Genomic DNA, 20988 nt, shown 5'->3' on the forward strand with positions numbered 1-20988 from the left:
TCTAAGATCTCATACTTGATTGAAACTTTCTTCTCTTTGGTTGTGCATCGCCCACTCACATATAAGCTTTAACAAAAAGCATACCCTCTATACATCTTGTGCCCCTAGACCTCATCTCTCAGGGTATGCATCCAGGGAACTTGATGTAACAGAAGTTTAAGTCATTAAGTGAATATTAATAAAAGCCCTAAAGAATATGTATTCAAAATTACAAAGAGTCATGGAAACTTCGCATGACAATGATAATATGAAAGGGTAAAAGATGAATTTGAAGCAGCCGTAACAGTCCACTCACTGTGAATGTATAGTAAGTGAATGAAGCTAATGGAAAGAAATGATACCTCCTAAAGGAAGGGACCCTTCATTTCATTCTTTCAAAGCATGTCTTCAAATCCATAGGTGTCCGCACCTAAGATTTGGGGAAAACAGCATCTTCATATTGAATAATGACAAAATACTTCCTACGTGATCACCTTGAAACTGTCACAAACGTTAAAAATTAAGACTGGAACTTCATGACCACAGAAAAAGGAAGTAAGTAGGTGGAAGGAGGAAATACCAAGCTTTGTCTTTTCATGTTGAGAGAACTGAAGTAGAAAAGTTTAGAAGTGATTTTGGAAAATATCTTTAATATAGAACCTACTGTAAATGTAGTATGAAGACCATCTTATTATGAAAGCAAACAGTGTCTTTACTTAGGCCCCATTAAAACAAGACAATTGTGTTACTTTATATGTACATGTATTTTATGCCCATAAAACAAGTTCACTGGAAACAAATAATCTAACTGTATGAGTAACTTAGTTAATAGAAGGTTGTATAGGCCTAATATTTGTATCAATGTTAAAATTTGAAAATTGTTGTTATGAAACATGAAGTTACTAAAGAACAACTCCATGGGTTCTCTGTTTTAATGATTTCTTGTTTGATTTATGTTCATAAAATAACATTATTGAAACATAAAAGATGTTAACATTTTGGTAGATGTCAAAATTATTAGAAATAGATAGTGGTTGGGTAATTTCACTTTCCTATTTTTTTCATTTTTTGAGATATGGTTTCTCTGTAGCTTCAGAGCCTGTCCTGGAACTGAATCTTGTAGACCAGGCTGGCCCCGAACTCACAGAGATCCACCTGCCTCTGCCTCCTGAGTGATGGGATTAAAGGCATGCGCCACCTCTGCCCAGCTCCACTTTCTATGGAAATATGAATTTCAGTTAAATAAATAAAGTATTTTATAATTATTTCTGGTTAATATAGTACATTACATGCAAATATATAGACAACTAATAAAAATTCTTGTTCCTTTAACTCAAAGCTAAATATTCTCAGGGAAATTAGATGCTACTAATACAATCTTCACTATAATTTTGCTTTGGAAATAAATTAGTCATATTCTCTAATGAGATGAGACTTCCCTGGGTATAGGATTTATCCACAGTATAAACGTTGTAAATGAATTATGGTTTAGATCCTTTAATACTGAATGTATTAGTTAAGTATTCCTGAATATTTTACTATCTAAGACGCTTGAGGAATAGAATTTGTAATTATTATCAGTCACAAACAAAGCTGCTGAAATAAATCCTCGGTAAACAGGATTGGCATATTAAAGAATCGGATTTTGATATGCTTGTTTTCAAATAATAAGAAAGATGATACTCTCTGGAGAAATTTTATTATTAAATTAAACACGTCTTCAGTAGAATAATGTCAGATGAGCCTATTAGTAGAACATTTTGATAATCCATGTTCTCGTAAATGTCCCATGACCAGAAGAGTAGCTGTACAACTTTTATTTAATGCAGTAAGAATGAAAACGAATTCTAGCTCCTTCTTTTATCATAGTCCATCAAAAGAATACAAAGAAGTCCAAATTAAAATCAATTCAATAAGGAATGAACATGTTCCTTTTCCAACTGTTGTAAAACCTTTTCCTCTCATTAAGCAAGGCTCACTCAGTAATTATTTCTTTATGAAAGTAAAAGCAGAAGAATGTTTCTCTTATTAAATCAATGTATTTATTCTTTTGAAGTTGCAGAAACCACAATCAAAGAAAAAAGTGTGTTGAATGTCATCAAATCATTTTCCTCCACCCATTGTTTTAAATTGTTTGCTTAGTTCTAACATATACTACACTTACATAAGTTGTTTATGAAGAGACAAATTAATAGTCTTTGCAATTGTTTCTGCTGGAATTTGGAGCGCTGACAAATAAATTAGTAGAAAATGGCAATTCTACATGAATTAGCTTTTAAGTCTCCCTAAGAGGTTGATGCAGAACTTAATAAGAGACTTATTAGGAGAAGTAGGACAACTTAATTCAGATTGATTATAGACTCTGGTGAAGACAGCTGGGGTTCAACTGAAACTGAAAAGGAACTTATATGGACTTCAAAGTATGCTAAACAGATGTCTGAAACAATTACTCTGCTCAGCCTTCTCAGACGTTTCAAAGGCAGGATGGGAATAGCATGGTAAACAAAGGTTCTATTTGTCCAAGTTGAGATAGAGACTTTAAAAACATACATACACAATGCTATCGAAACTCAGATGCTTTGGGTAAATAAAAGCATTTGACATTGTTGTCCTAAGTAATTTGCTTTTAGCTTTACAAACAAAGCAGGAAATCAGAAGGACTACATGGGAACAAGTAATAAGCGCTCTTAGCAACAGTAACTTACAATTAATTTCACATTGAACAAAAAATTTGGTAGGCATTTCTAAGATAGTAATTTGTGCTTTACTCTCTAAGCTCAAACAAAGCCAACAATGACCTTTCCGTTATATTTTTAAAGTGTACAGTGAGCCTGTACTACTAGGTACCTTTTTCTAAGAGTTTTCTCAGCTATTAATGGCCAAATCATGTGCTTTTACACAACAGAGCTATGTGCATTGAAAGCTTGATAAAGCCTGTGTATTCTAAAAAGAAACAATTGGTTCCATATCTAATCTAGCTTTATGAAGGATTATATGTTTTGTTTATTTTTTCTTGATCAAATGCTTCATACACAGCCTTGATACCATAGCAAGAACAAGAACAGCAAAAGCGTCCCTAAAGCAGTTCATTTGCTTGTAGTTCCTAGAACTGAGCAACCTGTCAGTAAAATTTCCCATCCTATTCCAGGCAGCAAAACTTTCCTTCATTACGAAGATATAATTTGCCCACTAGGGAGATAACTGTATAGAAGTTTCTGGTGCACAAGCCTGAGGACCTGAGTTGGGGTCCTTAGCATCTAAAGAAATGCTGGGTGCAGCAATGCATGCCTGTAACCCTGTGGGGTGGAGACAGGTAGACTCCAGGAAACACTTGGCTATCTAATCAAGACAACTGATGAGCTTCAGATTTAGTGAAAGGGTCTGTCTCAAAACAAGAATTGACAATAGAAAACAAATCCAAACATCCACAAAACAACATAGAGAATTGATTGAGGATGGTATTGCAGAATCAACCTTTGGCATCAATATAAGCAGACACACAGACACACGCGCGCGCACGCACACACACACACATTTAAAATGATAGTATTTGACACTTAGGGAACTTATATATTTTCTATCATTATTAAGGCTGTCTTGTTTGTAAGAATTCCCTCTATCCATGCATCCTCTAACTCTGTAAGAAAGCATTTCAATTTTTTTGTAAAGTTCCCCTATAGGAAAAGATTTCATGTCCTGTCAAGTTGATGATAAATATAATATAAACAAAAGATTAGGACCATGGTTAAGAAGCAAATGACAGTAAAGGAAGACAGAGCTACATGAAGAAGGTTGCAAGCTGTTTGTTTACCAAAGTGAAAACGAAATTCTAATATATTCCATCACAGTTAACATTATCTGTTCAGAGGAAATATACTTTGCTTTCTCAATATAAAATTCTCTGATAGAATTTCTTTAACAAAGAAATTCTCCAAAAAGGAAAATTCTGGGAAAGAATTTCCTTAACAAAGAAATTCTCAAAGAAAGGAAGCCACAAGTATTCAGCCTGGAAGGGCTAAGAAGATGCAATTTTTAGTTTTCCACTTAACGTTTTTGATATGAAAGTTGAACATAAATACCAATGGTATAATGGCTTCAATATACTCCCTGGTACAGTTTAAATACCATGAAATCAGACTCAGATAAAATGTCAAGAAAGTGCAATCAAAATATCACATTAAAAGGGATTTATAAGAAAATTCAGAGAATCTCTTCCTTTGGCTTTCCCAGTAATATTTTATTATAAGCCTAAATATGCAAAAGCAAAATATAAACAAATAGATGTGACAAATTCACAGATTTCAAGATGAAAGCCTGGGAACTGACTTAGCGTAGATGTAATGGTTTTATAGCTGAGAGTGTATCAGTGTTATGTATTAGAACCTGAGCTCAATCTTCAGCATGAAAGAAAAGGAAAAGGACAAGAAGAAAACCAAATAAACTAAGAACATAGTTAAAAAATAATGGACCTTCTTCTATATGGAGAAACAGCGGTTGATTAGAGCAAGAAAACACCAATGACCCTCAAATACTTTCACTATATAGGACTGTTCGCAGAGTTTGACTTCAAAACTTACTCTATTAGTACCAGCTACTTTAAATGGAAGCAGGAGAAGCTCTGAAGCCCCAGAGTTCAAGGGCATCCTAGATGAATTTAATGAGAATCTGTCCCTAAATCAGTCAACCAACCTACCATGCAATCTCTCTATATGTTTATCTTCCCCTTTCTCTTCTTTCCTCCCTCTCTTTCTTTTTCTTACTGAAAAGGCTGAGATTGCACCTCAGCACACGGAACATTCAGTTAAATACTCCCTCCAGCTATGCTGCTTTCTGAAAGGCTCTGAGTGCTCCTTTTGTATATCTATGGATATCACCAAGTGATTCAATTATTTGTGTTTCCCATTACAGGAAAGTAAAATACCTGTGTAGTCAAATAAGCATTGATATTATTTCTCTAAGGTGAGTAATCCTAACTGTACCCTTAAAATGCTTGGTAAGCAACAATGATTATGGATTTTGAAAGTAGAATGGCTTTTAAAATGCAAGTTTTATTCGAGCAGGTTTTTCTTATGGTGTTTTATTTGTAACACTAGGAATCCTTAGTGTGTCAAATAGCCGATATGAACATGACATTACTTTGTCTTGGTTTGTAATACTTATCACCATGAAGAAGAACAGCCACCATTTCCATAAGGTCCAGGGATTTAGGATTACATTTTATCCTTTTTCCCAAATCCAAAGGCCATACTAGCTAACTAAGAGATACAATCATAAATCCAGCAGAAGGATATGTTTTGTAGTGACACAAACAACAACTTTTAAAACACTAATGGAATTTTAAAATGGAGAATGGTGTTTTGAAAGTATCCCTAGGGGACCTGAGATGGCACAGCTATATCAAATGCTCTTCTCTGTAGCTAGCTACCTGCCCATTACTTGGGAGTTATTGCTAAGTTAAAATCAACACGGATAAAGTAGTTTTAAAGATGCTTTTCCTTTTTAAAAAATCAATTTCAGTCAGTTTAATTTGCTGAACTAAACTACCACCATCAAACAAAGCTCTCCAGTTTCACTCTTCTGGTGGAGTTGGGGGAGTGATAGATATTTATGGAAGACTACAGAAATGGGTGATCTGTACACTGGGTGAGAAAGGTTCAGTAAGAGTTCATCAGACATACAAAGTTTGGTGATATGGACAAATGGAAAAATACATGGCATGGCAGGCAGTTATGAGAAATATGATCATTTTGGATAGCATGGGGAGAGTATGCTGGATTATCTGCATTTGAGTTGTTAAAATTGAGTAGGAAAGAAGACAGATAGCCACCTTATTTAATAACTGGACTTCATTACATCTTTTAACGAGTTTTGGGTTGCAATGGGGAAGAGCCTGGATGATGCAGAAATATCAGTAAGGGAATTATGCATTCACTTACTTAATATTTAAAAGATAATGTTCAGAATATGCCACACACACACTACTGGCCAATAGATGTATGTCATCTTTACAATGAAAAAAGTAGGGATTTTGAAAAGACACTGGTTGAAAAAAGGGGAATAACAGGGAAAAACTTTCTGAGGAAAATAAACAATGGCATGCAGAAAATGAAAATGCAGAAAGATGTAAGGCTGAACCCAAGTTTTCTACTAGTTTATAATAAAAAAGGACTGGAGAACAAATGATTTTGTTTCAGATTCGCTATCAGATTACTAGAGAAATAGTCTCAAACTGGGCTTTCTGGTTTGGGCAAATTTTATTTTTATTCTGTCCTGACACTAAGTAACACTACACTACACACACACACACACACACACACACACACACACACACACACACACACAAACACACACACACACACACACGAATTCATAAAAACATACTCAACCAATCCCACAAACCCATCTACTTCATGACAAATTAATTTCTTAATGGCCAAAATCAAAATTGCTTTTGACCTTGTAACTTTTGAATATTTAATCTTATGAACCCCGGGGTACTACCTACCACACTAATGAGACGTCTTACTATTTCATTTTAAGTTACTGAAGATAGATTAAATGATTACATCACTGACTTTTTTTGAGGAAATCCTGTGTGAAAGACTTCAAAACAAGGAAAATAAAATGGGCTACTTTCTAAAGCTTGTAGCCTGATAACTTCACTTTGTGGGATGAAAACAGTGTGTACCTTAACTGGATATGCCATGCTTTGTAAACTCCCTTTCCCTTACTGAGTGCGGAGGGGGTAGAAAGTAGGTGAGATGGAGGAAACAGGAGGAATGGCGGAGGGAAAACTGGTTGGTATGTAAAATTAAAAAAAAATAATAATAAAGAAGATTCTGTATAAACTTAAGTGAGTACTTTTGGGGTGGTCTCTCAAAGCAAAACACAGTACCTTGACTTTTTCAAGGTGATCTTGGAGAGAGTCAATGAGGAGATCCCCAACTGGCTGCCAGGATCCCTTGAGCACCTCAGCTTGACACAGCTTGAGGTCCAGCTCATCTTCAGCTTCCTGAAGTTCCTGCAGTCTTTCAAGAGCCTCGTCTATTTTCCTCTGCCAGTCAGCTGAGTGTACGTTCAACTTGTCCCATTCGGTGTTGACCTCTTCAGCCTGTTTCCGTAGGAGCCACATGACATTCTGGGCTCTCTCTTCAGGCGGAAGCTCTAAATTGGCAATATGACAAGGTTTCAGGCCACATCCATTTTTGTTAAAAAAGAAAAAACATTGTTGAAAAGGTCAGACTAGAAGAAAGGAAGGGAATGTAGATTAACAAGAGGCCAACTTCCTGATTAATGGCTCTTTTACACTTTGGCATAAATTTTGATACAGTCTAGCACAGCTAAACTGTCTGTCTTCCTTAGTAAATCTGTTCTACTTTTCTGTCAGTCAGATAAATCAAGATTCATTTAAGCTTTTGGAGAGAAAGATGTTCGCACATGCCGAAGAGCTCTAATTTATTTCAGCCAGGCTCTTAAACTGGAAATTAGCTTGTAGTCTTTGTAACAATAGAATTCCTTTCCACGGATAAGCTCCTTTGTTTACTATCTTCTAAATATTCAAATGGCTGATCACGGATTACTTGATTTATGTCTGTGAAAACAGGTTTATGCACTGTGCCTTATGATTCCTTGCTCTTTTTTTTGAAACGTACATTTAATTTGAATTGATTTAACTCAATTGTTTAACTCAGAAGTATGAGAGCCGTCCAGGCTCTGGCAGCAAGCATGGATGGGCGGCTCTGTCAACCCTGATCCTTTATCAATATGTTATTACAGTTCCACATTCAATTACCTCTGGGCTCCTGGTAGAGCTTCTCTAGTCCTTCCAAAGGCTGCTCTGTCAGAAATATTCTCACAGTCTCCAGAGTACTCATGATTACAGGTTCTTTAGTTTTCAATTCCCTCTTGAAGGCCTGCGAAATGAGATGAAAAGAAATGTTTATTTGGCTTCTGGAATGCTCCTCAAAATTAATCCTGGGTGCTCAGAACTTGTTTACATAATTCCCCAGTCAATTTCTCTCTCTTTTATTTATAAACCGACAGTCATAAAATATAAGAAAGGCTACCTGGGTCTCAATGTTAATGAGGAAGCCACTGTGTTCGCAAAACTTTTCTGGGGAGAAGTGGAGAGCTTTCTAGACAGGTTTTGTGTTATCGTTAATATTAGTACACTTTGCTTCTATAACCAGACTCTCAGATCTAAAGATAAAACCACAAGGTATATAATGCAAAATCTAACCCTGGCTAAGGAAGATTTAAATATTCTCAAAATAATCACATCTAGTACACAGTGGAAAGCATTCACTGTTAGGCGGGGGTTATTCAGACTGTTTTGAAGTATACAACACATTCAACTAATAACAATTCTGTCCAAATGTTTGATGGTGTGTAAACTAGTGCAGTAAAATCATGCTATTGAAAATTATATTTTTGAAAAACTACCAATTACATTTTATATTGTGACTCTTCTGAGAAGACTAGAAATATTTGGAACTATTATGGATGCAGGGATTGTGAATACCTGTCCATAAATGAACAGACCATTTGGTTCACCAGTCAGGCTGGTTGACAATTTCAATCTCCAATCTATATTTTCTATTATGGGGATTAAGAGGAGAAGAAATGATTAAGTTTTGTTTTCAAGAACTTATTGGACCAAAATACGAAATAAAAATGTGGGAATGGGGTTGTAGCCACTGTCTATCACAGGGAGTAAACATGCCCAAAGATGAACTAGAAGGTGTTTCAGGTTGAATCCTAGCTCTGGGACAACCCTAAACAAATCAACACACCAAAACCAAAGAATGAAAGAATAAAAGAAACAGTCTACATGTGGAGGAAAAACTCTAAAGTCTTACCTAATCTAGTGAGGCATAGTGTGATAGTAGAATAAATTAGTATTCAAAAATATAAAATATAGTTACTGACCCAGATTTTATTATATCATGGGTGACCACGTTAATAAAAGATATTAAGTATCACATAAGTGATAATATAACTTATTAATAATACTGATAACAATTATTCCTCTGACCTAGGCTTAATTATGTACCATTTTCAACTCTATCTTATTTTTAGCAATGCTGTTAAGTGGGCTTAAGTATATCACTGGAAAAACACAGTGGTGTTTTCCTTTAAATTTCATACATAGCACTCTGATACAAAAGTACCTCCGAACTGTATTATACCATATTTGTTGGTAAAGATCTTAGTGGTGCTCACCATTTAAAATAACTCTGAGTTTGATATTTTATACAATAATCGATCTGTCAAGGTTATTTACAATCCAGAAGAGACAGGCAAGGTGTCTGAATAAAAATAATGGAATATTTGGATTCAGTCTGCAGATGGAAAAGCAATTTCTATATTGTAGACTATTCTAGTGTCCTTGAAATCACACTGGGAAAATGATTATTTACTTTACTTACACAGAAGTCCAGCTTTACCTATAATATTTCATTTGATTTCTGATTATGTGTGTTTGTGCATCTTCCCATATGCATACACACACACACACACACACACACACACGTTTTTGTACCTGTATATGTATGCATAGATTCTGCTTGTAGGGTTGTATTTTTTTTTATAATCCAACATTCACAAGCACAAGCAAATTATCTCTCTATTTGTCTGTATACATGGAGCAAACTGTGATACTGGCTTTGCTAATTATAAAGAAAAGTGGCTCCCTATAGCAAACTTGTAAGTCTGAGTAGTTACACTATAGACCAGAAACAAAAAGTTTCGAGTAAATTGGTGCCTCTATTTAGTAAACTGCAGTATGCCATGAATAGTTAAACATAAGAATCAGTTAAATAGGACCTGGGAAAGATACCTAGGAGAGTTTAAGTACATAGAGTTCTAAAGCATAAACACGAGTTAGGGAAGAAGTATTAGAGGACCTTTAAAGAAGAAAAATATGCATGTACAGAGACATGTGGCAAAGCACCATATCATATGCATAACCATCTCCAAAGAGGCTTTCCAGTCTAGAAAATTAGGACTAAAGAAAGACTTATTGGAGTTTAAGTAAGGCACTCTCATTATACAGAAATACAGTGCAGTTTTAAAGAAGAATTTGGACATCAGATTCTTGAAAAGTTTACTCACTATTTGTAAGTAATTAGGAGCCTTTGTAAAAATTTAGGAAGAGCAGTGACATGGGTACATGTGTGTTTAGGAAGGGTAGAAGTGATCTGAGAGAGGAAATGGGAAAAAAGGTGAGGGAAGGGAAGGGACAAAGAGAAATTTTGAACGGAGAAGTGAGGGGTTAACAGAAGCAAGAAGGACTCATAGATTTATATTGAGTCGATGAGTGAATTCTGGGTACAATTTAACTAAGTGTAAGGAAATAAACTTTCCTGGATTACTCTACGCACCTCTAATAGTTTTAGCCTGCTGAGAACTTTCCCATCCCATGCAAATTAGATGTGTACCATCTGTCTGATTAATTTTTCAATTTTCTCTGATCTAGGAAGGACAAATGGTTAAGGCCTTTTTTGGTAGACTGCTAGACTAAATTTCTAGTTGTCAGAAAAAAAAACTCTAGAGGGCTATAAGCAAAATATATAAGGCCCAGGGTCTGGAAATATTTCTAGATTGTAAAAACTGAGGCATGTGGGGCATTGAGATAACTCCTTGAAAATCAGTTAGATTAAGGTTTATTATGTTTCCAAGGAGATGTATTTGGAAAGGAGGACAGCTGGCTCCATCTGTATAATCTTTGTTCTCTTGCCTATACAGCAACAAAGTACTCACATGGAAAGATTTTTATCAACATTTACCCTGTTGCCCTAGGGCATGTCATTAGGAAAGAAAGAAGAGGTAAGACTATTTATTGTAAGGCAATTAAAAAAATCTGTCTTGGATCCAGAATACCTCTTGTGTATATATTCAAGATAAAATTAATACAGCCTAAAATTATAATCCTACTATAATGAGGGTGGGCATTTTGTATATGGGGCATCTTGGAGACATAGAATACTTTCTAGCAGTAAAAAAAATAAAGTCTGTAGGAGAAAATTATCTAAGCATCATTTTCTCATTCAGCTAATATATGTTCAATGCCTACACGTCAGTGTTTAATGACATAAAGAAAAGTGGAATGTTATGAGAGACCAAATATGAGGAGGTTAAAAGCATTTACGAGAATTTGAAGAAGGTTATTCATAGAGGCAAAGACAGATTTGCAATAAATAGTACTCACTGGACTGGTTGAGAGACTGAGACAGACATTTAGTCAAGGAAAGAGCAGAAAAGGAAATAGTTACAGCTAGTGGAAATTACTTGAACAATATATTTTGACCTAAAGCAAAAAACAAGGAGGACAGAACAGTAAGTCAGAAATGTTAAGGAGCAGAAGGAAAAGACGCTCTTTTAAAACAACACTGACTTGAATATGAAAGACTACAGGTAGTAATAAGCTAACTATATATTGTATTACACAGATTGTTTTCAAGAGTTTGAACTTTTAATGTTGTTTCTATATGTTCTTTTGTTGTTTGTCTTTTGAGACAGAGTTGCATTATGTAGCCCAGGCTGATTTTGAATCCTTCATCCTCCTGCCTCAGACTTTCGAGTTTCTGAATGGAGGGCTACGAGTACCAGCATGCAACAAGGCTCTGGACAAGCGTGTAAACTTAAAACAAGGACTACACCAGGAAATTCAGACAAACTCTGGAAAACCAGGATAATCACACGAACAGGAATAAATATGATATAAATAACTAGGCACAATACAGATCTGGATAGAACAAGCTGGAGATAATTGTTGTAGCAACATCTGTAAAATATGGATTTAGATTAAAGGTCACAACAAACTGAAAAAAAAATCTAAAATATGTGATAGTGAAATTCCACTGTTGAAAGCAGAGAGAAAATAATTCAAGGCTAACAGTGGTCATCCGTTATGAGAGACCACTGGCTTGCCATTTGAGTTGTAGCTAAGGGCTTAGTTATACCACAGATACAAAATTTCATTTCTTAAATGTGAATCACTGAGAATTAAAATGAATTGAAAGGAAAGACAAAGGAATTCTGTATGACAAAGAAATAACCACTGCTAGTTTCACACCATTTCTTGACATTAAAGAAAGTGGCTAGAAAACAGGACTGATTGTTTCTATAATCACAATGCAAGAAGACATAGACTAAATACAAAATTGATATAAGAGAAATGTGTGAAAGGAATGATGCTGCTTCTAGATAATAAGAGGCCAAACAAACTGATAATGCTTTATATTATGTAGACAAACTTTAAGTTGTAATGCTATTGAAAACATTGATACATGACTACTTTTCCATTTGTCTATGTAATAAAGGTTGAGCATTAATTGTTGGTGGCATACCATTGTTCTAGGATGGATATCAGTGGTCCTTGTATCACTGAATCAAAGAGAACTAGGTGAAGAAATTGCTCGACATTTTTAGTCATCAGTAAAATGCAAATAAAAACAACTTGAGATACTGTCTTATACATGTCAGAATGGCTAAGATAAAAAATACTGATGAACTAACTGGGGACCTCAGCTTGGGCACCTGGGAGCCCCTCTAGGGTCAAGTCTCCTGCCCATCCTAAAGTGGGTCCTTTAACTAAGAAATGGGGTTCCGTGCTCCCCTATCCAACCTTCCTTTATCCTGATCCTCCTGTTTCCCCAAGTCCCCCCTCCTTTCCTTCTACCTTTTCTCTCCCCATCTCCCCTTACCCCCATCCCACCCCACCCCCAACATCCCACTTTTCTCCCCGGCAATTTTGTCTACTTCCCTTATCCAAGAGGATAACTATATGTTTTTCCTTGGGTTCACCTTCTTACTTAGCTTCTTTAGATTCGCCTATTGTAGACTCCGTGAGGATAGGGAACCTGAAATGACCCTATCCTAGAGCAATACTGACGAATATCATGCATATCATCCTAGAACTTTCATCTGGCGATGGATAGAGACAGAGACCCACACTGGAACACTGGGTAGAGCTCCCAAGGTCCCAAGGAGGAGCAGAAGGAGGGAGAACATGAGCAAAGAAGTCGGGACCACGAGGGGTGCACCCACCCACTGAGACAGTGGAGCTGATCTACTGGGAGCTCACCAAGGCCAGCTGGACTGTTACCAAAAAAAGCATGCGATAAAACTGGACTCTCTGAACATGACGAACAATGAGGGCTGATGAGAAGCCAAGGACAATGGCACGCGGTTTTGATCCAACGCAATGTGCTGGCTTGGTGGGAGCCTAGCCAGTTTGGAAGTTCACCTTCCTAGACATGGACGGAGGGGGGAGGACCTAGGACTTACCACAGGGCAGGGAACCCTGACTGCTCTTTGGACTGGAGAGGGAGGTGGAGAGGAGTGGGGGGAAGGGGAGAGGGGTGGGAGGAGGGGGAGAAGAATGGGAGGAGGGGGAGGGAAATGGGAGGCTGGGAGGAGGTGGAAATTTGTTTTTTTTTCTTTCTTTTCTTTATTCTCCTTTTATTAATAAAAAATACATAAAAAATACTGATGATAGCATATATTGGAGAAAACGTGGAGTAAGGGGCACACTCCTCCACTGCAGGGGAGAGTGCAAACTTATATGACCAATTTGGAAAAGAGTATGGGGATTTCTCAGAAAATTAGGAATCAATCTACCCGAAGGCACAGCACTACCACTCTTGGACATATACCCAAAGAACACTCAGTCATACCACAAGGACACTTACTCAACTATCTTCATAGCGGCATTATTCATAATAGCAAGAACCTGGGAACAACATAGATGCCCCCCAATGGATGAATGGATCAAGAAAATGCGGTTCATTTACACAATGGAAGGTTACTCAGCTGTTAAATACGATGACATCATGAAATTTGCAGACAAATAGATGGGACTAGAAAAAAACTACCTGAGTGAGAAAACAGACTCAGAAAAACAAACATGGCACACACTCACTCATACATGGATACTAGGTGTAAAACAAAGGATAACTGGACCATAATGAACGCCTCCAGAGAAGCCAGGTAAGGAGGACCTTAAGAGGGATGCATGGATATCACCCTTGGAAGGGGAAATAGATGAGATATTCTAGGTAAACTGGGGGCAGGAGCAGTCTAAAGGGGAGGGAATGGGGATAAGTGCATAAGAGAATGGGATGTTTGAATTGGGGAGGGATAGAGTGGGAGAGCAATGAGGCAGTCATTATGGGACTAATGAGAACCTTGTTGCTAGGGAAATTCCCAGGAATCCACAAGGATGAGCACAACAATATAAGGTTTGATTGAGGAAGACTCTCTGAAAAATCTCCAATGGAAACAGATGGCCCAGAGGATCCAACTTTTCAGAGCACCTCTGTTGCAGATTCATTCCTCTGAGTTCTACAACCAGACAGCTTCAAGGCTGCTGACTGAGATGATGCGGCCTCAAGGAATACTCCAGTCAGGACTTGACCATAATCCTAAATATTCTTTGGGTTCCCATAAGATTATCAGCACCAGAAATCAGCAAAAAGTAGCCTAGAAACTGCCCACGTTTCCAAAATAATGGATTATGGATGTATGTCTTTGTTTAGAGTATTGGTTACAAGTTGTTATAGATAATGGTCAGCAAAAAAGCTAAACAAAGGAGACTAGATTCAAAGTTCTTGTTTTGAAAATAAAAAAGGGAAAGTGCTGAGGGATAAAGGTTTTATACCCTGTAAAGATTTGTCACTTTTATTGGTTAATAAAATGTTGTTTGTCTAGTAGTCAGGCAGGAATGTGACTAGTCTAGGAGAATTCTGGAAAGAGGAAAGGCATAGTCTGTAGTCACCATCCAGAGGCAGAGGAATTAAGATGAGAATGCCTCATGGATAGAAGGTATCAAGCCATGTAACAAACATAGACAAGAATTATGGGCTAATTTAAGTTGTAAGAGCTAATTAATAATAAGCCTGGGCTAATAGGACAAACAGTTTATAATTAATATGACCGTGGGACCAGGCAGGACAGAAACCTCCATTTACAAATGGTGCCAAAGGTGGGGCATTTGTAAATAAAGTAAGCATTAATAAATATAAAGAGTCAGGTAAATTATGATAAAATAAGAGTGGATAGCTTTAATACCTCATTTACATATTGCACATAAGCTAAAAAATCAGCAAAGAAAATTACGTCTAAATCACACTGAGAGCAAATGAACTTAGAAGGCAGTCAAATATATTCCATACAACAGATAAAAAATGTACATTATTCTCTAAATTTCATAGAACTGTCTCTAAAATAAAACTACTTTTATGGCCACAAAGAAGGTTCTAATAAAATATAATAATTTAAATAATTTCCTGTATTTTACCAGATCATAGTGTAATAAAACAAAATCAAGAGCAAGAGATGTACAGAAAAAACACAGACACTTGGCAAATGAAAAGTACATTTGTTAGTGTTTACTGAAGAAAAAAAATTAAGGAGAAATTTCAATATTTCCTAGAATCACATGGAAGTAAAAGCATATCTTCCTGCTAAGTATTTCCAGAAGGAAAGTTTCTATGAGTGATTACACTTTAAAAAAAATTCAGGGGCCTAAAATAAATAATTGAGTGACATTCCTTGAGCTTTTAGGAAAAAAAAAAACAAAAAGAAAAAAAGAGAAAGAAATACACTAGATAGCAAACTAATTCCACAAGACCAAAAACCTTAAAGAGGACAATAACAATGAAAGTGAAAGAGAAAAAAAATCTCTTAGCAAATAAATGAGCAATTCTACCAAAATTTTAAAGAATATAGAAATTGCCAATTAGGTAGAAATTCCCATTACCAAATTCTAACAATATTAAAGACAAAATTAAAGAAGAGCTAACATCAATCCTTCTCAAACTGTTTCTTAAACTAGGAAGGTAAAGAAAGCTATTGAACTCATTCAATGAAACAAGAATTACAGCAATACTGAGTGTGAATAGGAATAAAATAAAAGAACAAAACAAGAGATCAATTCCCTAGTGAGCACAGATTAAAAGATTCTCAATATCATTCATTAAAACTGAATTCAAGAACGCATTCATATTATACCTGGACATGAGGTCAATGGAATAAAATACTCAAATATCTCTCAATGTATCTTGAGCCATTTGATTTATGTCAAAGGCAACAAACATACATATTGAAGACAAATTGGCCCTTTAAAAATGTACTGCTGGGAAAATGGATATTCACGAGTAGAAGAATGAAAATAGCCCAGTATCTCTCAAGTGACAGAAAAAGCAACTATGAATGGATCAAATAACTTAGTATCAGATGTGAAAATGAAATAGTTTTGGGAAAAATAGGGAACACATTTCAAGATACAGACATAAGTTGCAATGGGCCTATATAAGATTGAGTCTGTTAACAGTTAATCATGGTTCAGGGAGGACACTGATTAAACTCTGTAAGTTTCAAAACAGTATATATATATATATATATATATATATATATATATATATATATATATACTTTGTGTTTGTGTGCATGTGTGGTGTGTGTGTGCATGTGCACAACAGGGACTTGTAAAAAAAGGAAAAGGGCAGGGATGAGAAAGGAGGGAGCGAGATTAGAGGTGGTGGGCATGAGTAAAAGAAAGTCTACTATATATGTAGGAAATTGACAAACAGATTTAATAAAAGGTATATTAAAAAGATAGAGTCACAGGCAAGAAATTTATATTAAAAAGGATGCGTTTTGCTCATGAAATAATGCCAAGAATTGACAAATAAGATTACATGCAATACAAAAGTTTCTGTCATACAAAAGAAACAAGCAAGTGAAAAGACATCCTCTATAAAGTAGAAAAATGTCCATTAGCAATACATATGACATCCAGAATAAACATAGAACTAAATACCAAACAAGAGAAAATAAAACAACTCACTAAAGAAAGGGACTAGTAAAATGAGCAGACAATTCTCAAAAGATGAAACACAAATGACCAATATCTATACAAAAACCTTCTCAACTTTGTTAGCCACCAGAGAAGTTAAAATAAAAATGAGATTGATCTTAACTTCACTAAAAATGATAATCATTAAGAAAGCAAATAAAAATAAATGCTAGTGAAGATGTGGATAAGAGGGAATATATATTCTAGTGGTAGTACTATAAACAATTCCAGCTGCCATAGATATTAATATAGAAGTTTCACATTAAAAAAAGAGTGAGTGAGAACAGTGTAAGAACTGGAAGAGGACATCTGCTGTAGCATAGCCCTTTCTAAAAAAAAAATGGCACAATATTGGGGCAGGGCTGGAAGAATTGTTGGACCTGGGAACAGATAAGGGGAAGAGAGGGTAGAAGTGATCAAAATATTTTGTATGGATTTCTAAAAAAATAATAAAATACTTTTATTTGAACATAGATCTACCATGTGGAGTATTGAAAGAAAATGGTCCCCAAAGGGGATTAAGAGGTGTGGCCTTATTAAAGAAAGTATGTCACTGTTGGAGTGGGCTTTGAATTTTCCTATGCTCAAACTATTCCCAGTGTCACAGTCTCCTTTGCGTTGCCTTTTGATTAAGATGTAGCCAGCACATTGTTATACCTGCATACTGCCAAGTCCTGTCATGATGGTAATGGACTAAATCTCTGAAACTGTAAATCTCCCCTTCAATTAAATGTTTTCCTTTATAAGAGTTGCCATGGTCATGTTGTCTCTTCACATTAAGAGAAACCCTAACTAAGACAAAGTCCCAGAAATATCATTTAACTCAGGTATAATACTCCTGGATATATATGCAGGAACATATCACAGAGATACTTGATCACACTTGGTCACTGCTATATTATGCACAGTAGCCAACATGTATAATAAGTCTGGCTCTCCATTAACAGTTTTTTATCACCCGATAAAGAAAATGGGGTAATATACCAAATGGCATTTTATTTGACTAGGCAGAAAAATGACTGGAATATCTGCAAGAAAGTAAGTAGAACTGGAGATTATGATATTAACTAAAATGAATCAGACTCAGAAAAAAACATCACTTGCCTTCTTTCCTATGTGGACTCTAGATTTAAAACTCTATACATATACATATTTTCTTAGTTACTTTTCTATTGTTGTGATAAAATACCATGATCACGTCAACTTATAAAAGAAACCATTTAATTTGGCCTACAGTTTCAAAGGAATAGATTCCATAATGGCAGGGTGTAGGAACATCTGAGAGGTCATATCTTCATCCACAACAATGAGGGACAGAGAGAGAGAGCAGAGAGGATCAAGACTGGGAATCTCAGAAAGTCTTTTGAAGCCTGAAAGTCTGTAACCAGTCTTCCAACAAGGCCATATGGCCTAATCCTTCCCAAATAGTTCCACTAGCTGGGGGCCAAGCACTCAAACATATTAGCCTATGAGTGGATCCTCATTCAAACACCAAATACATACATACATATATAGATATGTGTATATGTGTATCTATGTACATGCACATGTAGAATATGAAAGTACAAATGGGATATAAAGAATGTAGGAAAAGGTCTAAAAATAAAGAAGAAGGGTGTGCAAGAAAATGTATATACACACATACACAAAACATATATTTGTATGTATGTTTATATACATCACAAAAGAAGAAAAGAAACTTTTGGAGTATGGAGACAAACAAGAGAAGAAATGTAGAGGGGAAGGGCAATTCAAAGCAAAAGCAAAATAAAATATACAATGATATATATATATATATATATATATATATATATATATAAATGAAAAATTTCAACACCTAATATCTATTCATAAACCAATGGTTTTTAAAATAATATAACAAAATAAGAATATTCACTGTCAAGATCCTCAATTTTTTGATACTGTATCTCTTTTATTTCAATGAGTGAAGTTTGAGAAACTATATTCTCATATATAACACTGATTTTCTCCTATAAATTATAGTTGACACTTCTAGATTAGGTAAGTTGGTTCATTAATATGTTGATATGAAAAGACTTCAGACACCAACATAGACTACATCCTTGCCATATTTAGATGTCAGCATTATGTGTTAAGATAATTCTCAAGTCTCTTAAACAGATGAGATCATTTCCTTTAAATACGTTTTCTTCCCCATTCCTTCCCTTTTTACTTAACTATGAGAGTCATGCGCAAGGTCTCAAACAGTGATGTAGAAGAATCAGGGTCAATCACTAAGGTTTTAGGGCATCTCCATGAAATTACGATATTCTTTGACCGTGCAAATAAGAAAATATTAGGCATCCTAAATTAACCTTTCCCCATTTAGTTTCCTAGTTTTACAAAATAAATGGCAACTAAGCATGTTCCTACAATGACATGGGAGTATTAAATTTCAAAGTATCAACTTCTCTTTTGAAGGTTAAATTATTTGATTGACAGTGCTTATATATTACAAGTAATTGGTGACTACTGGCTTATTCAATAATTCAAAAAAAATTATTTTTTAAACATGCTTCATTTAAGGTAGTGAAAATGTCAGGAATTTATTTTTTCCTTGAGTAATCAATAATTTAGCTAAGTTGGTATAATTAGGACATCTTTTATATAATAAATGCTTTACCAATGTAAATTAAGGTACAGTTAGGCAAATGTTTACCTAAGGCCATGTTAGGCATTTTAAATTCAAATGTCACAAATCTTAAGGCAGACTAAAAACCTGAACTACTTTTTTATTCCTCAGAATTTGAGGGTAAGCCCTATTGCAGAAGAAACCACACATGTTTGTCATGAGACAAGGAGAAATCAAGTTGGTACTGACAAGGTGTTTTTCTCTCGTTGGTTAACTTTCATAGAACTGGAGGGTACTTAGTTGGATGCTGGAGGAAAAAGTCATCACTACTCTTACCTAAAGGTGGACACTGAACCACAACATTGGCCACTGTGGCAAGATACACTATTGTACAGTGTTGTTACAACTGTGATACAACTGGTATAGCGGTAACCAACTAACTGTTTTTTACTGATTAGATTTAAGGCTTGCGTTACAGGAGGAAGCTCAGGATTAATATTGTAAATCTAGCCAAAAAGCTATGGTTGGGGAGCTCAAGGGCTCTAAGGGATAATCTACTATTATCATTCTGTCAAAGGGACACAGTAACAAACTCCCCTTTTTTATTCAGCTCTAGATTTTTCTCTGTTCCCCTCCCTGCCTCTCCCAACTGCCCTTTAAGTTTGCATTTTCTGTACCTACAGATTACTACAGTTCTCAGACTTTATTAGAGAAGTCTTTTTCTTTTATACAGTGGGTGGTGGTTAAGTCAGAAATTTATGACTGGCCGCAGTGCAGAGAACAAGTCTCAGCACAATGCCCAGCTGAAAATGGGGCATCTACATCATCTCACACAAAGGCACAAGGGCCAAAGCCGAAGAGCAGATAGACTGTAAGAGCCAGAATTCATGGAGAACTAGATTGAAACAGTCTCTTCTAGACATAATAAGTTTTCTGTGCTCATGAGCTCACAGTATATCTCTATTTGCCTGCACAATATTTATATAAGATAAAACCAGTCAAAATTCTAACATGGAAGGGGAAGGAGTTTATAAACCCCCACCATTAAGGAGCTATGGACAACTGATGAATTCTGGAGGAGGGAGAGTCAATTTTAAGGGTATGGTTCTAGTAGGGACAATACTTCACTGGATAGTCCTACAACTGGGGCTATATGGGCAACACAAATTGGATTCAGTAGGTCATTAAGAAAGAAGATGTGTAGTTGACATGGGTAGAAAGGTATGAGCAGATCTGAGAGGACTTAGGGAGGGTGAACATCATACATTGTATGAAATTCTCAATGAATTAGTAAAATATTTTGAATAAGTCATACATGTATTTCTGTTGTTTTTCAGTGTCCATGAAGCTAAATTTTAGCTACATTTTTATTGAAGTGTCAATGTCTTATTTGTGTTTTTCAGAATGTAATCTGATGGATTGACTGTACATAATCTCCTACTCTGCAGAACATGGCTGAACCATCTTATAATGCAGTATAGTTCTAAGTAGCAGGGGCCCCAGAGTACAAGTCTGACTAGGGCCAGAGCTCTCCACAGCTAACTAATAAAGGTCA

The 20988-nt window shown here is 35.7% G+C and overlaps 1 protein-coding gene across 9 annotated transcripts in view; it reads right to left on the reverse strand.

The window, feature by feature from the left end:
* Positions 1 to 20988, reverse strand: part of Dmd (dystrophin) — a 2313977-nt gene that overhangs the window by 369997 nt on the left and 1922992 nt on the right. For all 9 annotated transcript variants that reach the window (XM_075957213.1, XM_075957212.1, XM_075957218.1 and 6 more), the window contains 2 exons: positions 7772 to 7892; positions 6875 to 7143 (listed from right to left, as the gene is read on the reverse strand). In XM_075957213.1, the coding sequence (XP_075813328.1) occupies positions 6875 to 7143; positions 7772 to 7892 (390 nt within the window). The remainder of the gene's footprint in view (positions 1 to 6874; positions 7144 to 7771; positions 7893 to 20988) is intronic.

Source organism: Microtus pennsylvanicus, chromosome X, assembly GCF_037038515.1.
Source record: "Microtus pennsylvanicus isolate mMicPen1 chromosome X, mMicPen1.hap1, whole genome shotgun sequence".
NCBI lineage: Eukaryota > Metazoa > Chordata > Mammalia > Rodentia > Cricetidae > Microtus > Microtus pennsylvanicus.